This window comes from Meleagris gallopavo, chromosome 21 (genome assembly GCF_905368555.1).
Source record: "Meleagris gallopavo chromosome 21, MGAL_WU_HG_1.1, whole genome shotgun sequence".
NCBI classification, from domain to species: Eukaryota; Metazoa; Chordata; class Aves; order Galliformes; family Phasianidae; genus Meleagris; species Meleagris gallopavo.
Window position 1 is genome coordinate 229,545 of NC_139424.1, and position 12,485 is coordinate 242,029.

At 46.8% G+C, this 12,485-nt stretch overlaps 1 protein-coding gene across 2 annotated transcripts in view; it reads left to right on the plus strand.

Annotated features, from left to right (window-relative positions):
• Positions 1-295: 295 nt before the first annotated feature.
• BAZ1B (bromodomain adjacent to zinc finger domain 1B) overlaps positions 296-12,485 on the plus strand; it is a 48,759-nt gene continuing 36,569 nt past the window's right edge. Inside the window, exons 1-6 of one of the 2 annotated variants that reach the window (XM_085240556.1) lie at positions 296-552; positions 4,042-4,158; positions 6,154-6,298; positions 7,213-7,411; positions 11,089-11,210; positions 12,040-12,237. In XM_085240556.1, the coding sequence (XP_085096682.1) occupies positions 440-552; positions 4,042-4,158; positions 6,154-6,298; positions 7,213-7,411; positions 11,089-11,210; positions 12,040-12,237 (894 nt within the window). In that variant the 5' untranslated portion in view covers positions 296-439. The remainder of the gene's footprint in view (positions 553-4,041; positions 4,159-6,153; positions 6,299-7,212; positions 7,412-11,088; positions 11,211-12,039; positions 12,238-12,485) is intronic. The other variant, XM_085240555.1, reaches the window with a different exon arrangement.

Below are 12,485 nucleotides of genomic sequence, written 5' to 3' on the forward strand. Positions count from 1 at the left end.
GGAGGACAAAGCCCGGCGCCCGGCCGCTCCGCGGTACCCGGATGGGCGGGGGGCGGTGACGCGCCGCGATTGGCTGCCGCCGGGAGGGGGCGGACGAATAACGGAGCCACAAAATGGCGCCGCGCTCCCCGCCACTTACATAACGCGACCTCTCACCTTCCGCGCGGCGCAAGGCAGCTTGCTGCACCGGCGGGCGGGGCGAGGCGGCCCGATTGGCGGATCCATCGGCCAACCGGGAGGCGGCGGCCCCGGCCGTCCTCCAATAGGCTATCGGGGCGGCGGGGGGGGGCGGGCGGCGCGGGGCGGCGGGAGGGTTGGGGTGCGCGCGGGCAGGCCGGGCCCGGCGCCCGCCCGGCAGGGGGAGGGGAATCTCCCGCCATTTTTCAATCCTCCCGCCCGGGCCCGCCGTCACCGTGCGGATCCGGCGGCCGCCACCGCCATGGCGCCGTTGTTGGGCCGCAAGCCCTTCCCGCTGGCCAAGCCGCTGCCGCCGGGGGAACCGGGGGAGCGCTTCATCGTCCCGCACACGCAGGAGGCTTTCCGCACCCGCGAGTATCCTCACGGCCGGGGCGGGAAGAGGGGGGAGGAGCGGGGCGGGAGGCTGAACGGGAGCGGGTGCGGGGGGAGCCCCGGGAGGTCGGGCCGGGCGGAACAAAGGGGCGGGCGGTCCTCGCGGAGCGGTGCGGGGCGCGGGGCACAGCCGTGTTCCTGCGGGGTTTGGGGTCCCGGCTGACCCCGTCGGGGATGGGGAGCTGCAGTTCTGGGCGGTTCAGACGCTCTGTTTATGACTGAAAGAGCTGCCAAAAGAAAAAAAAAAAATCTGGGGAAAAAAAAAAAGATCCCGTTCTCATCCGTTCTCATTCTCCACGAGGAAGCGGGCGAGAAGGATCGGGAGGAGTTCGATTCCTGTCGCTGTCGGGCAGCCCCGGCCCCCGGCGCAGCTCTGAGCGGGGCCGCAGCCCGGGCTTGTGGGGAGTAGCGGGGCTGCCGGCTCTGCGCCTTCTGGAAAGTTCACGTCGCCAGAGAGACGTCACGGGGCTAAAAAGAGAAAGTAACGCCGGGTTTGTGCCGTACTCTGCTGGCGATGCGTGCGATGGAAGCTAGGCAAGAGGTGGAAGAGAGCTGCAAATGAGTGTCGGCTGCAGGGAGTGTTGCCCAGTGAGGGCAGCTGGGGTTCTGTTGGCCCCGACTTTCCCCAGCTGGAGGAGCAGTGAATCAGCACTTGCCCTGTGCAGGCTCCTGTAGCGCACGTCCATGAGTGCGGTGTGTGCATGGCACTGGGTTCGCACAATCACAGAACGGGTTGGAAGGGACCTCAAGGACCACGAATTTCCAACTCCCCTGCCACAAACAGGGCCACCAACCTCCACATTTAATACTAGACCATGCTGCCCAGGGCCCCATCCAAACTTGAACACCTCCAGGGATGGGCACAGTGTTCTGTAAGGCTCTTTAGAATTTGCAGCTGTAGAATAGGGTGAAGAAAAATGTGAGCGTTGTGGCATTGTCTGGTAAATGTGAGTAGACACAGCTGTCCTGTGACTGAGCGTTAAGGTGTCTGAGGGCACTGGGCAAGTGGGTAGAGTGGCTTGGGGATTTATTTGGCTGTGATGTTTCTTTGTGGCTTCCTTCTGCAGCCAAACCCCTGAAAACTCATTAAGAGGAGCCATGCTGCCCATGGTCCCTGGTGTCAGGTGGAGCCCAAAGTGAGCAGGCGTAGTGTGGGCGAAGTGCCGGCAGCTGGAGATGGGCTCCTCGCTGCTGGAGCTCTGCAGGGACTGCTGGGATCACGTGGGCTGCAGAGCAGATAAATGCTCCCCGTGTTGTGCGTGGGATGGGCTTGTCCTGTTACTTCATCGCGCACCTGGAAAAGCCAACTGTGTGTGTGTCTGCTGAGGGCTTCGTGTCAAAATACAGAGTTCTGTTGACCAACTTGTCTCCCTGAGCGTGTTGGCTGCTGTGTGTGACACCAGTCAGGCAGTGTGAGGGGATGTGGTCAGCAGGGCTGACCCTGGGCTGGCACGACTGTGCTGAGCAAAGCATCCACAGGGCTGTTCTGGGAGCTGTACTGCTTTTCTTCCTAGGCAAAACCTGCTGCTGTTGCACCCATCCTCGGTTTGTGCTGTGAGCAGCAGAGAAAAATACTGATCAGGCTGCATCTGTGCGTGCGTTGAAGACTGTAGTTTACATCTTCAGTGCAGTATCATCTAATTTAGATCTGGTTGAAGGATGGCAGTGCTAAAACATTACCATGCCACGCTTAGTAATTGTAGCAGGCTTTGCCTGCCACCTTGGGAACTGTGCTTCCTAAATACACTCCTGGGAGTTTGCCCCTTTAGCTGGTACACATGGGGCCAATTATGACACAATTAAGCTATTTTGGAGCTGATACTCATTTCTGGGAGAGTTTCACTAACCCACGAAGGAGTGAACTATCTGCTTAGCGCTCCTCCTGTGCAGTGACCAGCTTGTTTGCTTTAAAACATTTTTCTTTGACACAGTCTCTTGTTTTTAATTTGGTTTTGTTCTCTGGCTTTCAACATCTAAGTAATCATTGCTGTGATACAAACTGCAGATAGCTTGTTTCATGCAACGTATGTGTTACAACTTTCTGGGGATTGACTGCACGGAGCTGTGTCCACGGTTGGTTATTTATGATTGTGCTGAGGTTTGTGGCAGCTCTAGCTCTGTGCTACTGGCACGTCCCACGTGTAACCCCACGCCAGACGTGCTGCATGGTCCGAAGTGCACCACGTTTCTTTCCAGTCCAAGTGGAGAGGGCAGACAGTGTGTGTGTAGTGGAAAGTTTGAGCTACAGCAAACTTAGCAAAAACATTCTGCTGCTGTTTGCCTTTGTCCTCGCCCTGTGGCAGCAGGGTGGGTGGTCATGTGCCTGCAGTGTGCAGGAGGAGCAGAGGGATGTGCAGTGCAGGAGGGAGCTGGGAGCTGCTCTGCCTCTGTTTGCATCTCTGCCAGTGAGGGCTGGGCTGGCTTCCCTTCTTATGGGGAAGGCACAAGAAAGAGCAGAGTTATGGTGTCAAGTTGTTCATTACTAAAGTGGCCAACTGCTGTGATGTGTGCAGGGCTGCTGGTTTCCTGTTTTATTTTTGCTGTTTGGTATCACTGCAAAGAGGTGCCCAAATTCCCCTTTGGTCTGGTTGTGGTGCCTTGTAGGCAGGAGGCCGCAGGCTGCTGGCTCCCTGCTATGTCTGCAGCCGTAGGGAACACTGGAAAACACCATCAGCGTGGCTGTTGTGAGCTGGGCTAACTGCAGGGCTGCTCTGTGGATGTACAGTGTGCAGCAGCTGCCACCCCTTGGCTGTGTCTGTGCAGCTGCCTGGCAGTGCTCACGCTTCTGCACCTCCTGCTCTGCCTCAGGGCTGGGGAGAAATGCCCAGGGGAAGTGGGCTTGTTGGAGTTGTGATTTACCTTTCTAATGCAAACTTAAAACAAACAAACAAAACCCAACAAACACACAAAGAAAACAAAACAAAGACAAAAGCATACAGCACATGAACAGGCTGTCACAGGGTGGATGAGTAAGGATTTACACACAGGGTGTTACATTTTCTGATGGTTGTGCCCATGCAGTCTGTAGAAGGCCTTGTGTATGTGTGTGACCCCATAGCGCACTGGAGCAGCAGTTCCCAGCGGACAGGCAGGTGGTGAGGGTCCTTCTGTGCCTCTTCCATGAGCCTGTGGTGCTGGGCTGCTTCTCCACAAGTCTGCCTGGGAAAGTTGGAATCTCAGCAGACCCAAGAAGTGCTCAGCCACACGTATTTCCTGGTGCATTCCTCAGCTCAGTTGGTGGCGTGCAGTTTCTGTAGGGCAGTGCAGAAGAGGACAGGTTGTGGAGAGCTCTGGTACATCCTGGTCTGAAAGCATTCAGTTTTAGTGCAGCACAGATGCAGGGTCAAACCTTGCTGTAACGCGGCCTTTATGCACTCAGATAGAAAGAGTCTAATTGAAGAAGATTGTTTCATGCTATTGTGGTGGTGCTTTCTGCATAACTCCTGCTTTCCTGAGCTGCTGCTGCTACAGGGAGTACGAAGCGCGGTTGGAGCGATACAGCGAGCGAATATGGACGTGCAAGAGCACAGGAAGCAGCCAGCTGACACACAAAGAGGCCTGGGAGGAGGAGCAGGAAGTTGCTGAGCTGTGAGTACCCGTGCAAAGCTGGTGTGTGGCTGTGTGTGGGCACTGGGGCAAGTCAGGGGATGTGCAGGGAGATGTGGGTGCTGGATTGGGAGGTGGCTGCCTTCCTGCTGCCTGGCAGTAGGTCTGGGGCTTCTGGAGTCAAAAGCAAAATCTGAATTTGATGCTGCTGCTAAAACAGGACAATAAGGTACTTTGCTGTAGCTTGGTGTTACTGAACTCAAATAGCTCAGTGTATGGTGTTTGGTGTGTTTTAAAGCTCCCTGAGTAATGGGAATTCTTCATAGTGAGAGGAAAAAAAATCCTGATGTAAAAATAGAGCAAGATGCTGTTGGAGCGTTTCATATCAGTGAGATCCACAGCTGTAATTATTTTTGACACATCTGTGGTGGAATTGGTCGTTCAGCTGTTTTGGAGTAAGCGTTTGGTCGTCCGTTCTACTTGAAATGATAGAGAACAAAGGGAGAACAGCAAGAACAATTACTTTGTTCAGACCAGCAGCGTTCCTCCTTGCTCATGTGTCCCCAGTGTGCCCTTCTAGTGCTCAGCATAGCCCTGAGTCTTTGGTCGAGATCCAGCATGACCCTAGAGCCACAAGGGAATTGTCTGTGAAGGTACTTGCCCATGGCTGAAGTCACATCTGTAGTTTGGTACTCATGAAATAAACTGTATGAATAATGCCAGACAAAGGGCATGTTTCTTTGTTCTGCAAATGGATGACTTAAATTTATGACTTTTTTACCTGGATTTAAACAGGGCGGATAGTGGTACCGCCAAGGCAGGAAAACTTCTGTGTCTCTTGGTGAAGAGTGCAAATTGCTGATTGGTTGGTGGAGGAGTTGATAGCTTCACGAGGAGAAATTCCCCATAATTTAAGGTTTAAACACATTCTTAAAGGCAACAAATAGGAAGCCTATTTCCTGCTGGTCCTTATTTCAGTGGAGCTTGAAGTGCTGCTGTCACCTTCCTCACCTGTGTTTCCCTCAAGAGGAGGGCATGCAGCTGGCAAACATTGTGTTCTGTTGGGCGGTAAGGTTGGATTGGCTGGGCACTTGGGAGGAAAAAAAAAAAAAAAAGGAAACAAAATGTAACTGAAAGGTTTGTCAGTAACTCCTAACTGTAGTATCTCTAAATGTTGGCAGAAAAAAGGATTTGATGAAATTTTGTATGTCTCTGAAATGGATCTAAAAGCTGTTTAGTGGCTGCTGACAGGAGAAAACCAAGATTATTTAGTTTGCTAAGGGGATCAATCTGTTGGTGGCAGTTGCAGAACAGCAAACAGCAGAGGAAGCTAAAAGGGTTTTGGAAAAAGTGGAGCATTTTGTGCCTTCTTGCAGTAACATGACACAGATCTGATTTTTTGCAACTCAGGGAGCTTTATACAATGCACTCCTCAGTACCCTATCAATTGATGGACTTGACCGGTTCAAAAATAAGTGAACTTGTAACAATTTTTTTCTCTTTTTTTGAAAAAGTTGTAAAATTTTGACATGATGAAACACAGAATGTTTTCCTGTGCAAAGATGAGATTGTGTGAGCCTGCCTTTGCTTTCTTTGCTGTGTTTGGAGTGCGTAGGTCCAGAGTTTAGGAAGAAGGAAGCTCTAAATGTTTACCAGCATCATCTTATGGTTTGTTGGAGGCAACAGTCTTGAACAGGTCCCAGAATAATGACAAGATTTTGGTGTATATTTAACATCAGTTCAGGAGGCAATAATTACCAGCAGGAAAGGGTTTACTAGCAGTGCTGCTCTTCCCAGGATCCCTTTCAGCATTCCTTCTGGGAAGGACAAGTACAATTAGTGTTGTCATGCCAATTAACACTTCATGGGCTGGTTACAGAGGGCAGCGTGTGAAAAAACTATCTCTGCATTCCAGTGTGGCTTCTGCATGGAACATTGTGCTGGCTGTGACTGCTGCTGGAATTGTGAAATGGGAGACTGCTTTGCATTTTGGCTTTTATTCCCTGAATAATGAAAGCTTCTTATGCCCTTGCTCAGCTTGAAGGAGGAGTTCCCCATCTGGTATGAGAAACCGGTGCTGGAAATAGTTCACCACAACACAGTATCTTTGGAAAAGTTGGTGGATGCAGCTTGGGTGGAGATCATGACCAAATTTGCAGTGGGAGAGGAGTGTGATCTTGAGGTACGGATGTGTTTTCTATTTGATCCCTTGCTTTTGCATGGAGCTGATCTGAGATATCTAAAGGCAGGAGTGGGTAAGGATAGATCAGTCACTTACATTATCAGAAAGATGGTGAGAATTTCTTTTCTGTGGAAGCCCGGTGACAGCACCTGCTCTCAAATGCAAAACAGTTCTATAAACAGAAGTGTATGGATGCACCACACTGATGTCATGAGAAAAAGGACTGACTTCTGTGTGTGTGGGGGGAAAATGAGGATACCTTTGTAATGCAGCTGAAGTATGTGATGCTCTATGTGTATATATTTAAATATATACAAAAATTCATATTTGTTTTAATTAGAAGTGGTTACAGTTTATAATCTGTTGTGATTTCATATAACATAACATGTTCCCAGAAGTGGCAGTCTTAAACTGTATAGATTGACGTCAACAGCTTGAATGTATTTAGCGATGTTCTAATAATTAGAAAAAACCCTCCAAAACAAGGATTGATTGGGAAAAACTCAGGCTTATTTAAAATAGGGAAAATCATGAAAAACAGTTTTTTGCTAACAATCTGTTTAGGATGTATTCTCTCTTTTGGAGCTACCAAAGTAACTCCTTCCTTAGACTGAGAAAGCAGCATTGTGAAATGCTGGAGAAACTTGTGGGTTGGCAGTTCTTGTTCTTAAGAATTTGTACAAAGTGTCCTGATAGGAGTAGGAGGGGAAATCTTGCAGTTGTTTCATGACAGAAATGATGAGCTTCTCTCAGTCAGGCATCCATTAAGTGTTTTGCCAAACCACGGTTTACAAGCCCATTTATTTATTGTGAGTTGTTTGTCTTTTCAGTGGGGTGACTTTTTTCTTTTCATAGCATTAGAACTCATTCACAGGTCTTGCTCAAGTTTAGTTTTTGTTGATAATCTGATGCAGGTTGGTAAGGAGAAAATGCTGCCTGTGAAAGTTGTGAAAACACATCCCCTGGAGAAAGTTGATGAAGAGGCCTCTGAAAAGAAATCTGAAGGAGCCTGTGATTCCCCATCCAGTGATAAAGAGAATTCCAGCCAGGCAGCCCAGGACAATCAGAAGGAGTCTATCTTGAAGGAGGAAGACAACAGGAAGGAAAGTATGAGTAAGTAGTAAAACAGCGTGCCAGTAGGTAACAGCTTGTGTAACCATGGTCCTGAAATTGTCTCTGTTAGTGGTGGCATCAGTGCTGTTGGCTTGCTTATTTGAAAATGGAAACCATTCTGTATTTCAAAGATGCAGTACAGAATGCTACATAGGTTTGAAAACATAACACGTGTACTGAACAGTGTGAGGGGAACTCAGGAAAAGTTGATGCAGAATCATAAAATTCTGCTGCCATGTGTCTGTTCCGTCCTTTGAAAAACCATCTCTGTCATTCCGTGATCAGAGGTGAGTTCTCGTTTTCTTTCTGCTATCAGACAAGCTCTTTTTTCATGTCCCCATTTGACATAAAAGCAAACATTTTATTGGTTTTTCCCCACTCCAGTTTTCAAACGATGAACCAAAATTCTTGCAGAAATGTACATACTAAACTCTTTTCTAAGGGTTCAAGATAAGGTGTGCTTTGAAGTATTGTTCCCTGATCTTGTATCTGTTTCTCCTTGCTGTGAATAAAGCAGTGGATGTCCAAATCCTGACTGAAAGAAAAGGAGCAAACAAAACCAGCAAAATAGTTTAATCTCCTGTATAACTTTTTAAAAATGGAATTCTAATACTCTTTAACAGATATGGAAGTGTTTGTTAACCCAAGCCAAGAAAATCCGTAGCATATTAACAGTCTGGATAAGCTGAATTTTAAAGGCACAGAGATGCAGTAAGATCCTTCCTTGTTGTAAGTAGTCAGTCCAGCATCTAAGAAAAGTGTACAGCCTCCTCTGGTACAGAGTAGAGGGACTTGAAGGCAGCCCAGCAAGCTAATCTGCGGAATCAGGAGCAGAATACAAGTTGTTCCAAGCTCTCTTCCTGGGCTTAATAATTGTCAACTGTTTCTGATTTGTACTGGAAAAAGTTACAAACTGTTTTGATTTACAGCGGTTTTTTTGGGCTGAGTTCTTTCATAAAGACCACTGTGATAATTTGCTCAGTGGTGTGTGGTGCTCCAGCCAGCTCCAAGTCAGCTGCAATTCTCTGGAGGCCAGCAGTGTTACTGTGCAGCATGGCACGTCTCGGGGGGGAGGGGGGAACGTGGCAGGAGCAGGGATCCCTGCACCTTTCTCAGGCCATGGCTCATGTTGTTTGACCTGCCTATAGTTGCCTCCTTGTAAACTAGGGCTGTCCTTCCATTTCTGTAGAAGATAAACCCTGCCAGCTATCTCATAACGTAATCACTAGAAGCAGTGAGTGCTCCAACTCTTCTTGTATGTAGGCCTTCACTAAAAGGGTATGTAATGCTATGCTTTTGTGTCCCAGGTGTAACAGAACATCGTTCATAGGTGTAAACTCATTCCAAAATATGTATTCCAGAGTCTGTTACAATGATGTTGTAATTTTACAGCATACTTTTACAGAAGTAATGAAGACCCCACTCCTGCAGTGTGCCCTTGATTGCAGCTGCAGGAGGCAGCACATAACCTCTATAGGACACCTAGCCACTTCTGCTTACTTCGTGCTTACTCCCACTTTTTCTTTCTTGTGTTACATATTTGAACCACTGCTGATGTGTGTGGAGGTCATTGAACAAGAGTGAGTGCTGAGACTTTGCATAACTGCCTGATGTGGGACTGTGTCTTTCTGTGAGCTCAGCAGGGGGCACAGTTAACCCAAGTGTTTCACTGATATCAAACTTGCAGATTCTGTTGAAAGACAGCTTTGGTTTCTTTGGCTGGGAGATTGTTGTGCTTCAGAAGTTGGGGAAAAAAAAAATACAGCTGGATACAGGAATTATTGTCAGATGTGCAGTGTAAAGTAGCTTTGTGTCTTTAGTTGCTTAGGGAGTGAAATCTGGGAAGTCTGCAGAAGTGAAAGGCTAGCTTTTCCTGAACGTGGATGATGAGCTACGGAAGGCAAGTTCTGCGACCTGAGCTGCACATAGAGCTAATACTGCTTTGGAAAATCTAAATTTCCTGATGAATAGGAGACAACAGTGTGTGTGTGTTTTGTAAGGTTCCAGGAGTGTGGTTGATGTAAGCTTTGTTACAGTACAATGCATCAAAAAACGTACCTAAGGTATGCATTTTATAAAAATAACTTTAGGAAGGAATGCGTAGTGATTTATTGCCATCTTCTGTTGGATTTCCAGCTGCTATTTGATGAGCTTCAATACAGTTATGCCTATTTCTAGAATGTAGATATTAAATCATAGGAGAGGCCGCTTGCAGGCCTATTGCAGAGGGGAATGGTGTATGTGGTCAAGTCCTTCAAAGTCAGAGCCAGGACTGAGCAGTGCCATGTTAACTGTAAGCATAAGTCTATCATGTGTGCTACACATCTGCAGCAGAAATAGCATTCAGGCAGTTAAAACGCTGAGCCAGATTTCTAAAAGCAGATCCTTTACAGAACTCGAAGTGTCTTATGTGCAGCTTCCATTGTGCTGCTGAGTGAAAAAACATGATTCAGTGTTTGTTAACGTAGCAAGACTTCTAATACAAACGTGGAACAACAGCAGATCGAAGTCAGCTTGTGGGGAGTTGATTGGTCGCTTTTCATGCATACTATTAAAAAATTCAGGGTTGTTTTTTTTTTTTTTTGTTTAGTCAAAACCTCTGTGAAGAGCAGCACTTGAAACAGAACTGTATGCTGCGTTATCTGGAGTACATGGCTGAGGCAGAAAGTGACTACATGTTTACATGGGCAGTGCAGGCAGCCCCTGGCATCTGTGATCTGTTACCTTGCCAAATCTCCTGATTTTTGGAGGAGATGGGTGGCAGAAATTGGTTGTGATATACATAAGCTGAAGTTTATGTATACTCTGCTGAAGTTTAAATGCTGTAGGACTTAATATGCGACAGTGATATACAAATATACAAATTGAAAAATCTGACTTATATCTAGCATCTTGTAACTTGTGTTCTATCTATACTTAGTAGGCAATTAGTAGGCTTGCCTTAGTGCTTTCATTGAGTCATAGCCACAAGTGTGAAAAACATCTGGGGATTGCTTTCTTCAATAAGCTTGGGATTTTGTCTTGAGTGATGAAATGTGTAACCTGAATATAGAAACAATAGACTTAGTGTCAGCTGGCAAGGAGATGTGATTCCTTTGTGTTCTTTCAATTACTTCTCTCCTGAGAATGATTTAGGAAAGTTGTACGAATATACTTAAAATCCACAGCTAAACTAGCTCACATGCACAGTAGCACATAACTGGAATTCACTTAATGGCCAGGAAAGTGACTTTAATTTGAAGTCAGTAATTCCTGCAGTAGAATTATGCCGTAGAATTATTTAAAATATCATATGACAGAGCCAGTTGGCTAAGCAGCAGCCTGCTAAGCAGGTTGCCAGTTAGATCATAAAACCTATTGTTAATTTGTAAACTTCATACAATTTTTCTGCCTCTTCAAAAGTAGTTGCGGCTTGGCTTCCTGAAGGAGGTGAGTTTAAGTAGTGCTAGTGGTCCTTTATGCTCCTTGAAAACAGGCGTGATCACTGATTTCACACCTATTTTGGGATTTCCCTTTCTGCCTCTGTCTTCAGAATGTTTCTGAAAACTAATTTGGGGAATTTTAACCAAACACTGTGAGGGTGGTGTGAAGGTGCACAGCTCCAGTTAACATTTGAGTTCTTTAACTTCTTAAAAGTCTAATACTGAGATACTTAGTGTCTTATCTTGGTTTATCAGATGATCGAGCACGTAGGTCTCCTCGGAAACTTCCTACTTCTTTGAAAAAGGAAGAAAGAAAGTGGGTTCCACCAAAATTCCTGCCCCACAAATATGATGTCAAGCTGAAAAACGAAGACAAGGTGAGATGACTGCTTGAATCCTTTCTGTTACAACATGAGCATGGAAGCTCAGTTTAATAATCTAGGATAGTCTATATAGCATGACATAGTACTTCCTGATGGAGTTGAGTTAGAAGCAAGATGCCTGCAGTTACCAGCAGGGCTGACTAGTCTCACTGTTCCTATACGTAGTTTGGTTTGTGCATGGAGACGCCTGACAATCCCCTGGTACTACACAGAGGAGCTGAGTCAGTGCTTCCCTGGCTTTAGAGACACTGTTGTTTCCTGACTAACTTTGGTCAGGCTGTGAATGAAACATGGTGAGGGCTGGGGTGCTGATAGTTGCGAGCAGGAGCAGCTGCTTTTGTTCTAACAGAACCTCGTTGAGCATCACAGGTAACTGCATTTGTGGAAGCTCTGCGTAGCTGTGTCACTGCTGCATGCTTTTTGTCATCTGTTTGCCATTTTGATGGAGGCGGCACTGATCTCAGCTTAATGAGTACTGTTTGCAGAGTTACTCCTGATATCAAGACAAAATAAACACTAACATGTAGAAGCTTCTAGGTTAGTAGCAAGCATGTGTGAGGAAAGGTCAGAGACTTCCATAGTTGCCAAGTAAAGCAGTGGGCTTTGACAAGAAGCCCAACATAAGCTAATACTTCTAAAGATTTTTTTGGCTAACTGAGTCTCCTACTCATCTCTATTATGCATCTCAGTTCTGTTTGAGTCTTTGTATAATAGTTTGTGGACATGAAGCAGTGTACCAGCCCATGCTCCTTTTAGCCATGTGATAACATCTAGGCACACTATAGATAGATGAATGCTAACAGGATGTCTGTTTATCTCCAAGATCATCAGCAACGTGCCAGCAGATAGCTTGGTCCGTACGGAGCGTCCTCCCAACAAGGAGATCCTGAGGTACTTCATCCGGCACAACGCGCTGCGGGCTGGCATTGGTGAGAATGCGCCGTGGGTGGTGGAGGATGAGTTGGTGAAGAAATATTCTCTCCCCAGTAAATTTAGTGACTTCTTGCTTGACCCGCATAAGGTAAGAGTTCCTAAAAGTGTCTCCTTTGGAAGGTGGGGAGTGGATAATAAAACCAGTTTTTAGCTTGCTGGTTTGGTTCTGATACTTCTGAGCTTAAATTTAAGAGACCTACAGAGCAGGAAGCCCTGCTCTTTTCATCTGTAACATCTGCATGGGGTGACACACTTTAATTGTCTGAAGCAGTGGTCCACATAAAGAATTTGAGTAGTTCTGTACTCTAACTTGACTCTTCTTAACCTTTTCAGTTA